We start from the raw sequence: 16504 nt of genomic DNA on the forward strand, positions 1-16504 counted from the left end.
TCAAAACTCATTTCACAACCTTTCACCCCAGGATGTAATCCAGTATCTCCGGAGTGATCGTCTGCCACGATTGACTTGTTGCATCATTTCTTTTCCTTTAAAGTGAAGGGGAAAAAACCCAACAACTTTATCAGATCACATGACTCCACTCTTTGGTGCATCCCCGCCTGCCTCCAACCATCCAGTGTCCTGCCCATCAGTCACCGCCAACGCAGACGCAGCCATCACTCATCAGCGGAGCTCCGACTCTGCGCCATGGCGCCGTGCACGTGGCCAAGTGCAGCACTCTGCTGCACAACACAGCAGTGACAGCACGTTTTTCAAGACAGAAAGAAGCACACAGCACACCTCTCCTTCCATCACAAGCAACACTTTTATTTCAGTTTATACCTGGTCATTTTTTTTTTCATTAGAAAAAAGGTTTCTACGTTTTCATTTTCTACAAAATGACAATTTGTACAATAAAAAAAAAAAAAAAAAAAAAAAAAAAAAAGAACATACAGAAAAATAAAACAATAAAACCACCTTTGAAAGAGACGGTGACTGTGAGTTATTGTCACAGAGGCTCGACTTTTAGGAAATACACTCATGATGCAGTGAGACCTGAGTGCGTGTGGATTCTGACTGGATTCTGTGCAGCAGTGTTGAGATTATAACCGACAACACCCCCCACGCCCCCCCAGGGCCTGCTGCCGAGGGAGCCCCGATCTGCTGCCTCACATCGGGTAGTTGAGCACCACGTCCTGCTTGGCCAGCTCCAACAACATGGGATCGTCGAAGAACTTGCTGATACTGACGTCCTCGCTCAGACCCTGAGGACAAAGAAGAAAAGGAAGGGATCAGCTGCATTACAGCCACCAGAGTCCAGAGGCAGCCTGAGAAGTTTGACTGACTGACTGACTGAATCACAATAGGTCTTGCAGGCAAAAGGAGCAAGTAAAGCTGAACAAAGAGACGGAGGACTACGCTTGCCATGGGCTCGTTTCCGACCATCACCCTTTACATCCACTCACACAGAGAAACTTTTACAAACTGAGACCACAGAGTTTTGTGCAAAACAAACCGACTCCCTGCAGGTCCTCGGCTGCCTCTGCTGCAGCAGCACCGAGCAAACAAGGGTACAGCAGCACTGGACCATCACTGTTTAGAGGACAATGCCAAGAGACGCAGTAGAACATTGTGTTGGATCCAGAGGATGTCCCTGTTGGTATTTCTATCTACTCTAATTATAACTCTGACTAAAACTGCAGTCAGTTATGCTAAAAAAGTGATGTCATGATCAGTTCCTTTAAATCTCAAATGTGAAAGTATATTTGTTCTCAGTACAGAGGCATAAGAAAGAAGAAAAGAGGAGACACGCTGCAACAAATACATACCTGAAGCACTTTCTGCTACACAGTGTCGCTCTGAATTACAACTATTCAGAAACTCAGCCTATACTTGGTTTTGATTGTATCTTTTCCTCTAAAATCCTACCATGGTCTACTCAGAGTGTTTCTTTTCCCAGCCCTGGGGCTTTTCTGTGTGGAGTTTGCATGTTCTCCATGTGTCTGCGTGGGTTCTCTCCGGGTTCTCCGGCTTCCTCCCACAGTCCAAAAACATGCACGTGAGGTGAATTGGGAACTCTTAATTGCCCTAGGTGTGTGTGTGTGTGTGTGTGTGTGTGTGTGTGTGAATGGTTGTTTGTCTCTACGTGGCCCTGTGCTGAAGTGGCCACTTGTCCAAGGTGTCACACTGCCTTCACCCTGTGACAGCTGGGAGAGGCTCCAGATGACCCCTGTGACCCTGAGCTCAGGAAGAAGTGGGTATTGAGGATGGATGGATGGACGGATGGAGTTCCCCAGTAGGAAGAGGAAAGCAGGGCGAGGGGAGGGGCTCACCTTGCGCCTTCGGGTCTTGATCATGAACTCTCGGGCCAGGTGGGGGGCGGGCTGCGGCTCCAGAGGCCGGATCACGACGCTCTTGTCCAGAGGATCCCCGGGGACAATCTGCAAGAAAACAACACATGGAATTCAGCCACAGGGCGGGAGTTCAGGGGAAACGCAACTAAACTAAACACCAAGAGCGAGCACTTCTAATGGAGGCTGCAACCTTTTCAACCAATACGTGATTCAGTTGCACTTCTGTCTAATTCTTACCGAGTCAGCAGCACGTCCATCAGTGTAATGGACAAAAATAAATATATCACCATGTCATCACCCACCACACACACGCACGCACGCACGCACGCACGCACGCACGCACGCACGCACGCACGCACGCACGCACGCACGCACGCACGCACGCACGCACTGCTGTGCTGTGCTGTTGCAGCGTTAGCACCCGCAGCTTTGAGCGTTCACAGGCTTTTATGAAATGACTCCCTGAATCCATCTTCTTAAGGAGCTTAGCGTTGACCTTCACTAACTGATCTCATTATCCTAGATATGTTACAGTCAGTTCCCTTTTTTTTAACGGAGAGCAAAGAAAAAAAGAAAAAGAAAAAAAACAGGCAGAGGATGTCGCTGGAAACGTTGGATGTGAGACACGTTAAAGTGGATAAATAAGACGCTGCAGCCTTGAGGGGAGATTAAAAACCAGGGAGGCTGAGGCCCAATCAACAGATGGATGGGAGCCCGCTGACAAACGGCGACTCATCAGCGAGCTGCTCGCAAGCCAACGCCGGCACTACATCACACTAATGAGGGAGCAACTGTTTGGCCCCGCCAGTTTAATGGAGGCCAACGGCTCCGGTTCAGCCGCTGCTGCGGCTCGTCTCCGCAGCTCCAATCACTTCTGTCACAGTCCGAGGGTGGAGGGAAAGCTTGCTTGATCAGAGAGAGAGTCAACCTGTGGCTGCTTTTAACGGACACTTTGGCATCATTAGACAATGTCGCTTGTAATCTGGCACTAAGAAGCGTGTCCGCCTGGAAAACAGCCCACTGAAAGTCTTTAATCTTAGCCCCAATTTACACCAAAAGTGTCTACGGTGCGGAGCCGTGTGGAAACCGCTCTGCAGCCTCGCACCAAACGCACTGCTGAGCGGCGGCTCCATCGGTTCACGCGAGGATTGCAACAACCCAGGTAGTTTAGTGCATGTCAAGAAAACAACAGTGAAAATAAAACTCTCTTGGAGCTCTCAACTGTGTCTCAAGTCTCGCTGCGCGTAAATAAAAAAATAAAAAAATAAAAAAATAAAATAAATAAAATAAATAAAATAAATAAATAAATAAATTCATTAATTAATCAATCAATCAATCAATCAATCAATAAATCAATAAATAAATCAATCAATAAATAAACAAACAAACTGAACTGTTGGTATCATACAAAATGCAGGTATGTGAAGTTTACCTTCATCATAGTTTGAGATTTAAAGTGAAATCTGCTCTATTGTTTGACAGCCAAACTGAACAGTGTTGAAGCCGATACGTCACGTTGACGTTTCACAGTAAAATCCAGCACATAGGAAAACAAATTCCTGCACATTGAATATTTTGATTTCCAATCATTGACTTCCTGCCTTAACGATTCGACCCGCTGTGATTGGCACGGTTGCGACGTGTGAAGCGTGAACAGTAGAGCGGCCGTGTATTTTACCAGAGCAGCTTCAGCGGTTTCACACTTCTGAGACGCCTGCGAAACGCATCCAGCGCCACGCATGGTGTCAACTTACACACTGACTTTAATGGCCGCGGTCTGCTGCCGAGCTGCGACGGCGCCGCAAACCCGCCGCAGACACTTTTGGTGCGAGTTGGGTGTAAGAAGTTTGCCCGCCTGGAAAATGGCGCATTGAAAGTGTTCATTCCTAATGGAAGATCCATTTGTACCCGGCGTAAATGAGCAAGATAAATTATAAAATGCCTCCCCTAAGAGAGACTTTTATTCAGCCTTTCACAGACAAATGTGGCGGTGCACTAATCTTCCCTGGGTGAAGCTAATTTTGTGTGACACTTGTCTCCGGTGTGCCGACGTGAACACACGTCAGACGTGGCAGGCGGCGACGGCTCCGTTAGACTTACAACTTAATGACTCAACACGGCACATCACAAGCGATTCAGGCCGAGCTGCAGTCATGTGCACCAGGTCGGCCACTCTGCTGCTGCTGCACGGCTCCGTTTGTGAGCACGGCGCAGTGTAAACATGTGCTTGTGTTTGTGCATGCGAGCACCGCTGACGGACGCACACAAGGATTTAATTTGCCCCCCTGGAGGGAGAATCGTGTTTTTTGGGTTTTGTTTGTGAGTTCATTTGCACGATTGGCTATGCACGAGTCTTTAAGGTTCTACAAAATTCTACAAAATTGCCTTTTTATGACATTGCAAAGGGGCAACGAGACCTCAGCAGCTGCGTTTCCAGCAAACACAGAAAAGCAAACGTGATTCTCGTCAAATCTCGCGGGCACGATTTTATGAGAATTACGGCTTATGCGCTTCACACCATTCAATGGAAACACCGGCAAATCACAATTGTACAAAATGTTAGAAATATTGTGTTTGTTTTTTGTTTTTTTATAACGTTTTTGTTAAAACGCGTGAATGGTCCAAGAGAGCGTCAATCTTAGCTGGAAGCTAAGGGTGAAATGGAGGCTGCAAACAGAGGGTTAAATGTCTCGTTTCTCTGCAGATGTGCAGACTTTTGCCAATGAATCACTCAAGCAAAGAAGCACCAACAACAATGAAAAAAAATCAAATGAATCATAAAGTTCTTAAAAGTCAACTCCAGTGGCAGAGTGAGAGGTTTATACGCTGCTGTCACTGTCCGGCTCTCTAAAGTGGACGTGAGGAAATCACTCTTCAGTAAGAGGATTAAGCTGCCAGTAAATCAAAGCAAGTGTGAAATATTATTTGACGTTTCACTCCTCACAGCAGAGACATGGTGGCAATCTGTCCTTTCTACGGCTGATGTTTATTGGCCGAGGAGATTAACAATGCAGGGGTTTGTGTTGAAGGATCATAACAAAGGAAGAAAAGCATATTAGCTAGAACTAAGGTGTTCTAGACAATTTTTTGGTCTCGTTTCGCAGTAAAGATCTGTTGATCTTGAATTACAAACTGAAGTTTCCAGGACACTCACTTCAAACTTTAGATTCAAGAACTATTTCAGGTCACAATGAGAAATCAAAACTCTTAAGTCAGAATTTCTGCAACCAGTAAATTAATGGACAAATGAAGACCAACGCATGCACAAAAACTCTCTCTCTGTCGCACATAAACACACACACACTACTACACAATTGCAGGCCGCCGTCACAACTTCCTGCGTGCGTTTCTCCAGAAGCGTACAGCAGATGGCGGGTGGAGAGGAGCGGGTGGGACTGTTTACCTGCCAGTGGTGGAAGACGGACAGAGCGAAGGCCTGGCCCTGAGTGTGTGTGCGCAGGTCCGTCTCGAAGCCAAACGAGTCGATGGCCGGGATGAAGGCCTTGATGGTGTAGAGAGGAGACCCCGGGATGGGAGCGTCCTGGGTGACGTGACCCCTGAAGGGCGACGCACAACACAGGACCACAACTCAGAGTGCAGTTCACAGCCAAGGTCTCACATTTCACTCGTCATCATCCCGATTTCAGTGGAGCAATCATCGGCTTTACATGTATTTAGCTCTTTGCTTACAGCCTTCTGCTAAAAATTGACACTTGAAAACACTAACCTCCTTCGTGCCAGCACCGTGTACACAGCAGAGACACAATCAGCCGGGGCCTGAACCTCCATATAGTAGTAAGGCTCCATCAACCTGGGCGTGGCCTGAGACGTGGCAGAATTATAAGATTAGAGGAAGGACAAAGACTCTGACTGGACACAAAGTATGAAGGGACCATGTGGCCGTGGGAGGGGCCAGAGACACATTGTCTGGTCCAAATCAAAAGAAACAGACGTCAGCAAAAAAAAGCCCAAAGTGTAATCATGCTAATGGAACATTAAGGGAAAAAGTGAGGATGAAAAGCAGAGTCTCGGGGGAACTAATGGAAAAGAAGTAGGACAATAGGAGAGTGGGTGTTAGCGGGGGGGCTCACCATGAGGAAGGCGGAGTACACCACCCTCCTGGCTGTGGGGATGACCTGGCCTCCACCTCGGTGCAGCGGCTCCTGAGCCACCAGAGCGTCCAGGATCTTGAACTTGACGTTCCTGATGGCTGAGAGGAGAGTAGACCATGAGGAAGTTAGTATGGCTCAGCTGGACGCTGCTGCTGCTGCTGCTGCTGCTCCTCTTCCTCTTCCTACTTACGCTCATCGCACAGCGGCCCCTCCCTGGTGCCCCACTGGAAGCCCTGGACGATGCTGTCTTTGACTGAGCCCAGCAGCGCCTTGTCCACCTGCGGCACAGAGGAGAAAAAAAAAAAAGACGGCTTCAGCTGGAGCTCCAGTGCTGGTTGAGAAATAATAACCGAAAAGGTCTTCAGGGATCAGTTCCTCCTCCGGTCCGGCCGCATGTGATTCATAGAAATTCCCTAAAGCCTCTCTAAGATCCGGCACTGCGGAACAAGGATGGACACTGTGGTGCTTCAGGCAGAGGCAGGAAAAGCTCGTGCATGTGCATGTGAAATCTTCCAAGACCTCAACACTCTCATGCAGCAGCTCTGCCAAACTGGGATTTTCCCGACCAGAACCCACCTCAGAGGGCAGCGTGTCGTCCACCAGGATGTTGGGTCCCGTGGTGTCGGGTCCGAAGGCCCAGATGGACCTGGCGGCCAGCAGATCCCAGTCGTATTTGGTCTGGAAGAACTCTCCCAGCTTCTTTCTGCAGAGGGCGCAGGAGAGAAAAGGGTCGGGGGTTGAGCGACGCCCTGCACGTGACAGCCAGGGGCATTAAGGAGATTGCTTGATTGAGGTGTAGGAGGCGGTGGTGGTGGAGGGGCAGAGAGGTTAATGGAAGAGGAGGAGCAGAGCGAAGGTTGGCTCTAATGGTGTGTGAAGTGTGTCACTTCTCAGGCAGCGCTGCAGCCAGACGCTGGCGCTGCTGCGTCCAGATGGGCTGACGGATGAGTCCAGCAGGGCTGCTGGAAGATGCTCTCCGCCGGGCGGCACAATTCATGCACGCTTTTAGCACATGATTCAATTAGCGTGAGCGGCACGGATCGATATAAGTGGGAGGGTCTTTAACCGCCACACACTGGTCACAGTGTGCAGCGAGGAGGTCGCATTGTGCACTTTAAAAGGCACAAGGCGAATAAATCCTCGGCCGACTGTTTAGCATTCCAAACACTGACTCTCTAATGAGCCTTTTCACCTGACAAGGTGACGCACCAGCTCCATCACCACACGTCTCGCGGGAAACTGGCTGCTTATTTTTCATAAAGTCTCTCAAACTTGCTTTATCTGGGAAAATGTGAGAACTAGTGGCAGATTTCTCTGCCGCCTCCAAATTTGAGAAAAAAATTGAAAGGAGACAAAAAATTTCATCTAAGGAGTTGAGAATAATGCAATGTACGAATAGAGCGGGCCTGACATTTTAAATGACTCTTTCAGTGGTGGCTTCTGCAGCTTTTAATACCTTCTTCAATGGCAACATTTAATTAAAGGAGATGACGGCGCAGCCTACAAGCCTGCTCATTCATGTCTGCAAAGTAGTGGGAATAATGAGGCGGACTGATGGGTCAAAGCCGCTGGAAAATATGGAGAAATGAATAAGGCCACCACGATGTTGGAGTAAAAGGAGGGAAAATCCAGAGGCGTGCGGGGCAGATGACACACGAGAGGCACGTTAAACCGTTCCAGCTGATGAAAAGGTCGCATTCAACGGCTGCACATCATACCTGTTCCATGTGATCTGCACCACTTCGTTCTCAATGTCCTCAGCCAGGCCTTTCTCCAGGGGCTCAGCAATCATGGTGATCTTGTTCCTGTCAATCACATCGCACAGCTGTCAATCACACGTTTGCGGGGAGCCACAACACTGCCGGCGGTTTCCTACACACTTTTTGTTGGGCGTTTCAGCGAAGCACTTGAGCGACGACGTCTCCACGACGGTTTCGCAGAAGGTCACCACAGGGTCGGCAACCTGTGAATGAAGGCGAACGCAATTAGACAGAGATTAGCTGTGTTCCAGGGAAGAAGCAGGAAAACTGTTGACGTTTGAGGAAAATTAAGATTGCAAATATTTATTGTTCCCGGTTAAAAAAAATAAAAAAAATCCACTTCCACAAACTGGCACCATCGTGAATGACCGTGAAGTGAGTATAATGTTTTTTAGCACAAGTGTGAAGCTACATCTCTCCACTGAGAGGGCGCCGATTCCCAGGCTGACACTGAGGACTTGATGAGCAAATTTCACCTTGATGTCAATCTCGGAGTACATCTTGCGCAGGTCGTGCATGACACAGTCCAGGTAGAGCTCGCCTGTTCCCAGGATGATGTGCTCGCCCGACTCTTCCACCTGAAACATTTGATGAGGTGATTTGAGCCCATTTGAAACAGGATGAGGTGACTTTTCAGGCGGACGCCGGTGGTCTCGACACTCCTGCCAGCCGCCGTGCAGCAAACTGACCTTTGTGGTGAGCGAGGGGTAGCTCTTGTTGACCTTCCTCAGCCCGTCCAACATCTTGGGCAGCTCTGACGGGTTGACGGGCTCCACTGCAATCTTTATCACCGATGATGTGTTGAACTTGAGCGGCCGGAAAATCTGAGCCTGAGGAGGGAAATGTCAAAGATATGAGCTTGGCTATATTTTATGTTTAATGACCCTTCAATGTGTTCTTCCTCTTTCAAGTCTGACCTCTTCATTCCCTCTGGGTTCGGTGATGGTGGCGGTCTTGACGATGGGCTGATCGCAGCCTTCGATGAGAACCCAGTTGCCGGCTGGGACTCGATTCACTTCAATTTGGTACCTTAAAAATATATAAATTGGAGAAGTGAGACTTATACCTTCTGCCTGACTGATTCTCCAGACACTCGGAGGGAGCAAAGTCTGACAGCGTACCTGGCCACTGAAATCCAGAGTCGACCCACAGTGCACACCTGGGAGTCCTCCTCATCCTCCAGGGTGTAGTTCTCTCCTAAAACCTTGACAGGCTGGCCGGCCTGGATGGTTCCACTAAGCACCCGGCCGAAGGCGTGGAACTGGACGCCGTCCTCTGTGCTGTACATCTTAGTGGTGTGGCACATCAAAGGACCCTGGCAGCGAGCAGGAGCCGAGGATTAGAGGGCGAAAATAGGCCACGGAAAGTTCCACCACTGCGGTGGATCATCACTTCAGCTTAAAGTTAAACAAAAGGCAGCGAGACTCCAAACTTGAAAAAGTGTGATGAATGAATTCACGAATCGCCGATTGATTACAAGTCAATTAAAAATCCTGTTGGCGTAATTAGAGTATTGCCTTTGCAATTAGATAATGTGTCTGCTTCAAAGCAGCTAATGAGGTGGAACTTCCTGCTTTCTTCTATTGTACTCACTTCGGGGTCGCACTCAGCCATGGCCTCACCCAGAGCCGAGTCCAGTCCTCCAGAGTATGTGTGCTCTATCTTGTTTCTAGCGCCCTCTTGTGGCGAGGCGATGTGCTGCACACACATGTCCACAAAGCCTGCAAGGCAGAAGACAAGCGCACGACTTCACAATCTGTATGCAGCAAGACGCCGTCTTCTTGCTGACAAGTCGCAAGAGTTGCAACAAGGCTGGGCCAGAATTGTGCCAAAAACAGGATTATTTGAACACAAATTATAATCCAGATTATGATCATTGCTTCACAACCATTCTCTGATTTGAAAATGTTGTTTCACGAATGTTAAAACACAATAACAAATAATAAATTGAACTTAAAATAGAACACACGTTCACACTAGTCAACACGTACCTGTGAAATCTCCAAAGAAGCGGTTACAGACCAGCCGCAGCAAAGGTCTGATGTTCAGCTTCAGCTCCTCTTTGGTCAGGTGGATCCCCAGCTCGTCCAGAACCCTGGGCAGAGATGTGTCCACATCCCCCACCACCTAGAGAGTAAGTAGGTGAGGTGAGGAATGAGATATTGTGTATCTCAAATATCACATCAACTGGCATCACATGTGTCCAACCTGTGAGAGGATCTTATAGAGAGGTTCCAGGACGAATTCCACAAAGCTGCGCTGAGAATTACTGCTGGGGGGCTTCTTGGTGAATTTGTGACTGAAAGGGGAGGGGAGAGGAGTTCAGACATAAAATGGTAAATGTCAACCAAAAAGGTTTGGCTACGGATTTTTTTTTTTTCTTCTTTTAAAGTGCTACTTACGTTTTGGGGTTGAAATAAATGTCTCCCCAGAGTCTTTTGGCAAACTCATTATAGTTGATGTCCTCTGAAAATATAGAAAGAAAAAAATTGGTCATTCTTACCTTAATCTACATTAGCATGACTTCAAGAAGAAGTGGAGAAAGAGGAAAGTCTTACTGTATGTGTCTGCATAGATCTTTGCGAAGGAGCCCAGGGTGAAGCAGATGCTGTACTGAGAGCTGGCAAAACACACATTTCCCAGGAGAGGAGACACCACCATGTTCTGGTCTGTGGAGATGTCCCTGCACAAAGGGAAAAAACCCATCTGTGTCAAGAAAAGCTTTCACTGTAACACAGCAGCAATAACATGTTAGAGTGTCAAAGTGTGCAGGCTATTACTTGAGCAATGCATTAACTTCGTCCACAATATGACGCAGTTTGTAGTAGGCGTCTGTAGGGGGCAGTTTGAGCTCGCCGATTAGCCGGTCCACCTTGTTGATGCAGATGGTGATGGCCATGCGCTCCTGAACAGCGTGTTTGAGCAGACGCTCTGCGTTCAGCATCATCTGGGCAGAAACAGGCAAAAGCCAGGATCACATTAAAGGCAAAAACCCTGTGGTTTTTCTGTGTGGACACGTTTCAGAGTTGGGAGCAGAGAGAAGAATCAAAGAAGTGACCCACTCCTTCTGCTGCATCTATGAAGAGGACGATACCATCGGAGATCCTCATGCTGGATGTGACCTCGTCCGAGAAGTTAATGTGGCCTTTGAGGGAGACACGAGGCATTAGGTCACTTTTCAGGGCTATTTATCTGAACTTACAAGTCCGGATAAAAACATTGAGGAGGCTCGTTGTACCTGGCGTGTCCATGATGTTAAAAAGATAAGATTTGCCTCTGGAGTCAGGCAGGACCATTGTGACGGGGGTGCTCTTGATACCCACTCCTCTCTGTTGAGGAAAAAAACACAAAAATAGGATAAACTCAGCAACAACGCAAACTCAAAAAATGTATTATTATTATATAAAAAAGTTATTATTGATAATATTTCGATTTAAGACATTATACACAAAATGATTGATCAACTAGGCACATACCTCCTGTTCTGTGAAGAGAATGTCAGTGTACCGGAGCTGAAATAAACACACACAGGTCATGGTTACTTCTGCTGCAGCCGCCGACAGATGGGAAATAAGTTGTCAAAATTTTTTTTCCAGTAAGCACTTACATCCATGTCATCTCTCTTCCGAATTTCTGGATGCGTTTGTTCAATCAGGCAGTCAACAAAACACGTCTGAGCAGAACAAACAAAATTAGACAGAAGGTTAACAACGCCACTATTCATCACCAAGCAAAATGTGTTCCGTCAGAAAAATGCAGCTTGTAGAAAGTGAGTCACATGCACAGACAGTCTCACCTTGCCGTGGTGAAGGTGGCCACACAGGGTGACATTACGGATGAGCTCCGAACTGTCCATCAGATCTGCAAGGAACCTGACGAGGGCAGGAGTAGTGAAGTTAGACATTAAACCAAGAAATCAGTAGAACGAAAACAAAGATTTGATAAAAACTGACTTAAAAAAACGTATTTGTGTTCAGACTTGACTTACTCCATATCGTAAACAGTGGCTGGTAGCTCCTGTTCCATCAGGGTGAACTGTCGATGCTTCACTGGTTTAATAATGGGCTCTAGAATTTACAAAAAAAAAAAGTGTTTTGTGTTTGTCGACAAACAGCGCTTTGTCAAAAGCAAACAATTTAGGAAAAAGGGGAAGGCTGCACATTATTATGTGAATGCAGCAAATGAAGAATAAAGACTTTTGTTGATGCATCCAACCTGTAAGAGGCTGCGTGTCTTCTTCCTGGACAATAGTTTCAACTTCGGGCCCATAAACCTCATCTGCTGTAGGATAGTACTTCTTGTCCTCATGGAGGACCACCTCCATGTGTGGGACGTCATCATCAGCATCAGCGGGCTCCTCATAATCATCTTCATCACCCTGTAAACCAACATTGTTTTTAACGTGCACAAACGTAATTTCGTGAAGAGTAGACGTTTACATTTTTTTCCTCCTTGAAAGTACCTCGTCAACGTCTCTGTCATCTGCATCCAGATCATCGTCGTCATCATCAGAGTCCAGCTCTGGGCCGATGTAGTTACCAAACTCATCATACAGATCAGTCTCCATGTTGCAGAGGGCTGCAAAAACATTAAACGATCAATAATACTCGTATAGAGGTATCAGCTAATTAAACTAATCCATTGTTTCCAGACGGACAAGTATGCCTTGACCAGCAGCACAGTTCTACTGTTGTGTTGTGAAAGAAAAAAAACATTCTAACGAGGAAATCTAAAGCTGTGCATATAATTTACTTTTAAACCAAACATAACTGTCGCTATTCTTATCTGCAACCGGAGGAAGCGCTAACTTCACATGCAACTAGCCGAGTGCGTAGCACTAGTTTGTTTCCACGTACACTAACGGCAAAATAAATGTTTGTAGACCGTCCACACGACACTACACTCGCATCTCTTTGCTGGGTAATTTTCGCAATAATTTATCTGCCGAAAGTTGTGTGCTAGCAAGACAGATGATAGCATGCTAGCTGGCTAGCGGCACGATGAATGACTTCAGGACGACGTTTGAGTAACGTCAACGTCGAGAGGTTCACAAATCGAGAATCAATAGCGCCGAATTCCTACAAACATGCTGCAAACACCGCTTACCTGGGGCGATTCACAATGAAGTCGGCAAAAGTATATTTCCCAAACAGCACAAAAGCCCGCTTCAGAAAATAAATAGTTTCCCAAATACCGCCATGCGCATGAGAGCCCACTTCCGGATTGCTTTCTCTACTGCAACAACGAGACTCGAAAACAAACTTGAAGACTCGTTATCGCCCCCTTTGGGTAGGGCGGCACTTCTCACGCAAATCTTGACTAACGCGCTCTAGGAGAACGTCAACTGTTTCGCGAACCCGAAAGTAATTTTAGGGATGCCTGAGGAAAAGTAAAAATACCATTCCAACGAGAAAAATTCGTCTTGAAATATTTAGGCAAAATTGTAATTGAGTCACAGGTCCACAAGAGGGCACTGAATCCCTACACGCATCATTTATCCAGATACTCTCAGATTAAGATTAATTGGCCATATAAAAGCGAATAAATTGGAGGGTCTCGACATAGTAATAAGGTACATTGATTCACGGATGAGTTGTGGTGTGTAGGAAGGAGTGAAATTGCAGCAAATGTTTATCAGGGTTTGTTCTGCAGTTTCCTGTATGATATATAGTATCACTGTATTCTATCTTCAGAGCAGACGAAACAAATAATTTACCAGCACAAAAATTACATATAAACGGCACTTGGCACAGATTTGGTAAAATATTTTAAAAGTGAAATCTGATTTATTTTTATTTTATTTATTTATTTTTGTATTATATAAAAAAAAGTAAAAAAAAAAATAAAATTCTCTGCTTCCGATTATGAATGCTATTTGTTTGTGACCCTGCAAGGATGTTGTGAATGGTTGATGTCCAACATTCAACACATTAAAGTGAAAGTCATAATAAATCAATTTGCCAATGAACTATTCTAGAAGGGAGAGTTGATATGATGGTAAATGCAAGTGTTTCATAAACAAGAGGCAGACAAGCAGATTTTTAGTTGATGGCTTTATTCCTGCTGGTGTTTCTTTTCTTTTTTCTTTGGTTAGCCTGAGCCACAGTAAAAACAAGACAGTCAAAACAGAACAGAAATAACACACTGATAACAAAGTCGTATACACTTTAACATGTAAATAACACATATTCTTCATTAACGTATAGATAGGTAAGAATGACTTGGATTTCCTTGTCTGTAAGACGGCAGGTGATCTGTTTGGAATAATTTCCTATTGTCATTAAAAAAGTGCACTTGATGAGGAAACTGCTGATTGAGAGCAACCATTGCTTCGACTGACGAAAGTCATAACGTTTTAAAATATTATGAAGTTAAAGTTATAACTTCACTTATGCTTTTTTTTCTTCCTTTCTTGAACCGGTGCCAGCTCTTCATAATGATTAACTGGCTGATTGTTGATGTTTATCATGTCTAAACGTGAGACGCTCATCATAAACACGTGTACATTTCTTTTAAAATAACCCCATAATAAGCAATTCTTCATCAATTTGTGGAATTACAGCACCCGAGGTATTATAATTATAAATACAATAAGTTTAATAATGAAAATGGCCCCATGGCTGGATCCCATCCCTGCTTCCCTCTCCTTCTGGTCCTACTCCACCACCAGCTTCCTCAGCCGCCCCACCACCTCCTCCGCGCTGGCCCAGGGGACCGTGACCGCCTTGAACTCCCCGGGCATGGCCTCGTGGGTCTCCGTGATCAGCCGGTGCATGGGGAAGTCTCGCCGGGGGAAGGCCACATCCCGGGGGCCCAGGGAGAGCGCCGGGCAGAAGTCGTTGGCTCCGTCCCCGACGTAGAAGACCCTCTGGTAGGGGCGACCTCGCTCCTGCATCCTGCGCGCCACGTAGTCCCTGACCACCACCTGCTTGCACATGTTGGCCGGGCACCGCTGGCACTCGTGCGAGTGGAAGGGCCGCAGCACCAGGCGGCCGTCCTTGTTGAAGGTGGCCGGGTTGGAGAAGACCCTGTGGAAGAGCTGGCGCGCCCCGTTGCGCCGCAGCCACGAGTCGATGAAGAAGGTGTTGGCGTCGGACAGCAGCACCACCTCGAAGTCCTGCTGCGAGCGGGTGCGCAGGTACTGCAGAAGGGTGGGCATGCCCGGCGTGGCCGGCAGCTTCTCCATCACGCCGCGGATGTCGCTCTCGGTCACGCCCTGCTCGGCCAGGTAGGCCAGCACCCGCTGCATGTACTCATTGTAGCGGCCGGGCTGGTAGGTGTCCTTCAGCCAGGCCGGCAGGTGCTGCCCGGGGGCCACCTGCACCACAATGTCATCGCTGGTCTCGTCCACGATGGTCTCGTCAAAGTCGAAGAAGATGAGGAAGCGCTTGTTGTTGGAGATGTTTGCCGGCTGCGAGGCCATGATGTCGGCGCGCCTGGACCTGGGAGGATCCCCCTCGCCTGGGGGGTGAGCGGGGACATAACAACAGTTGAAGAGTGAGTCGCCCATCGCTGACTGACTGAGCCACAAGCCCCAGTTTCTATCGCTGCCGTGGCATCGAGTCTCCGCTCTTCGGCATCCCACGCAAGGGCCTGCGGTGAAGGCGGGTGGGAGGGAGCGAGGCTACAGAGGGGAAGGCTGTTGGAGGGGGGAAATTATTAATGCAGAAAATTAATGTCAGAATTCAACATACACAAATAAATCTGGAAATCTGTGTGGGGAAAAAAACCCAACAAGATTCTCAATCGAGTGCAGCAGCAGCAGCAGCAGCAGCAGAGGCAGCGACCTGCACAGCAAGGTTGAGAGACGAAGAGGAGGATTGATTTCATTTCATTTATTTATTTCAAACGTGAAAAAAATAGTACGCTTTAATGCGCAGACAAAAATACAAATAGAAAACAATAAAATAAGTGAAATCACCAGACAGAACCGAACCAAAAGGTCATTGATCCCATTCACATGTCTGAAAAGGAGGTCTGATAGGATGATGTGAAGTGACTGGGAGCTCCTCCAGCCTGCTTGGACTCCTCCATCATGCAGCTCCTGCGAAGCTTGCAAAGCAGGAAGGCAGCAGCAGCAGCAGCAGCAGCTGAGGGAAAACGACGGTTGAAAGTGGAACCCACCTGGACCTGATCGAGTAACGGCAGCGGAGGGTCTCGGCAAAGATGGTGAGTTGTGCAGACACACTGGTTGGGTGTCTAGAGGCGAAAACAAGAGGAGGAGGAAGAAGAAAGTTAGAGAAGACAAATGACGCTGAGCTCACCAGGCAGCTGCGACCGACGAGTTCGAGGAGTAAACCAGTCGAACAGTCGAGGGAGTTTCAAAAAAAAGAAAAGAAAAAAAGAGTCTCAAATATGAATTAAGTTTTAGAAAGAGTAAAGGGCAGCTTTCCATCTCCGTCTATCGGTTGTAAAAAAAAAAAAAACAACCCAAAAAACAGCCGAGTTCGTCACAATAACATCGCGCGTGCACATGGAAACTGGACAAGCATGATTATATATATATATATTTTTTTCAATTAATCAATTACATCACCCCCCCTAAAAAGCTATGAAGTTTTAGCCATTAAACGGTGTCCCTACCGTCGCTCAGGTTCGGCCCGGTCCCATTCGCAGTGTTCCGTCGCCGGTGCCGGGGACGCGCGCTTATATACGAGCCGGCTGAGCAGCTGTGCACGTGACCGCGCCGACGGGGACTGCCCATTTAATAGCAGCGAGAGAGAGCGAGCGC

At 47.3% G+C, this 16504-nt stretch overlaps 3 protein-coding genes across 4 annotated transcripts in view; 1 reads left to right on the forward strand and 2 right to left on the reverse strand.

Annotated features, from left to right (window-relative positions):
• LOC142896770 (uncharacterized) overlaps nucleotides 1-16504 on the forward strand; it is a 69982-nt gene that overhangs the window by 24389 nt on the left and 29089 nt on the right. The window lies entirely within an intron of this gene.
• Nucleotides 355-13022, reverse strand: eftud2 (elongation factor Tu GTP binding domain containing 2). The gene is made up of 28 exons (XM_076038616.1): nucleotides 12880-13022; nucleotides 12236-12351; nucleotides 11989-12151; nucleotides 11762-11840; nucleotides 11570-11645; nucleotides 11381-11446; nucleotides 11250-11285; nucleotides 11012-11102; nucleotides 10836-10918; nucleotides 10554-10720; nucleotides 10332-10456; nucleotides 10176-10239; nucleotides 9982-10072; nucleotides 9765-9900; nucleotides 9367-9494; nucleotides 8895-9088; nucleotides 8691-8802; nucleotides 8463-8603; nucleotides 8250-8351; nucleotides 7894-7976; nucleotides 7732-7818; nucleotides 6590-6716; nucleotides 6204-6291; nucleotides 5993-6111; nucleotides 5629-5723; nucleotides 5305-5458; nucleotides 1881-1988; nucleotides 355-812 (listed from the first exon to the last, which is right to left on the reverse strand). The coding sequence occupies exons 2-28, from the start codon at nucleotides 12338-12340 to the stop codon at nucleotides 717-719; spliced, it is 2916 nt and encodes a 971-aa protein (XP_075894731.1). The 5' UTR covers nucleotides 12341-12351; nucleotides 12880-13022; the 3' UTR covers nucleotides 355-716.
• On the reverse strand, nucleotides 13812-16492 carry phospho1 (phosphoethanolamine/phosphocholine phosphatase 1). 2 transcript variants are annotated; one of them, XM_076038832.1, is made up of 3 exons: nucleotides 16357-16492; nucleotides 15898-15972; nucleotides 13812-15234 (listed from the first exon to the last, which is right to left on the reverse strand). In XM_076038832.1, exons 1-3 carry the CDS (start codon nucleotides 16475-16477, stop codon nucleotides 14429-14431), a joined length of 1002 nt encoding a protein of 333 aa, XP_075894947.1. In that variant the 5' UTR covers nucleotides 16478-16492; the 3' UTR covers nucleotides 13812-14428. The 2 variants fall into 2 exon arrangements, with proteins under 2 accessions (XP_075894947.1, XP_075894948.1); XM_076038833.1 differs by having other exon boundaries at nucleotides 13812-15412; nucleotides 16357-16417.

Source organism: Nelusetta ayraudi, unplaced genomic scaffold (genome assembly GCF_046127955.1).
Source record: "Nelusetta ayraudi isolate G7.1 ecotype Tasmania unplaced genomic scaffold, CSIRO-AGI_Nayr_v1 ptg000057l, whole genome shotgun sequence".
NCBI lineage: Eukaryota > Metazoa > Chordata > Actinopteri > Tetraodontiformes > Monacanthidae > Nelusetta > Nelusetta ayraudi.

Coding starts and splice junctions, on each gene's coding strand:
- eftud2 (XM_076038616.1), bottom strand. CDS start 12,340: ATGGAGACTGATCTGTATGATGAGTTTGGTAACTACATCGGCCCAGAG. Junction 10,919..11,011: donor TAACATCATGGACACGCCAG/GTACAACGAGCC, acceptor TCTCCCTCAAAG/GCCACATTAACTTCTCGGAC. Junction 8,604..8,690: donor AACCCAGAGGGAATGAAGAG/GTCAGACTTGAA, acceptor TTCCCTCCTCAG/GCTCAGATTTTCCGGCCGCT.
- phospho1 (XM_076038832.1), bottom strand. CDS start 16,477: ATGGGCAGTCCCCGTCGGCGCGGTCACGTGCACAGCTGCTCAGCCGGC. Junction 15,973..16,356: donor CGGGCCGAACCTGAGCGACG/GTAGGGACACCG, acceptor TTTCGCCTCTAG/ACACCCAACCAGTGTGTCTG. Junction 15,235..15,897: donor CGTTACTCGATCAGGTCCAG/GTGGGTTCCACT, acceptor CTCACCCCCCAG/GCGAGGGGGATCCTCCCAGG.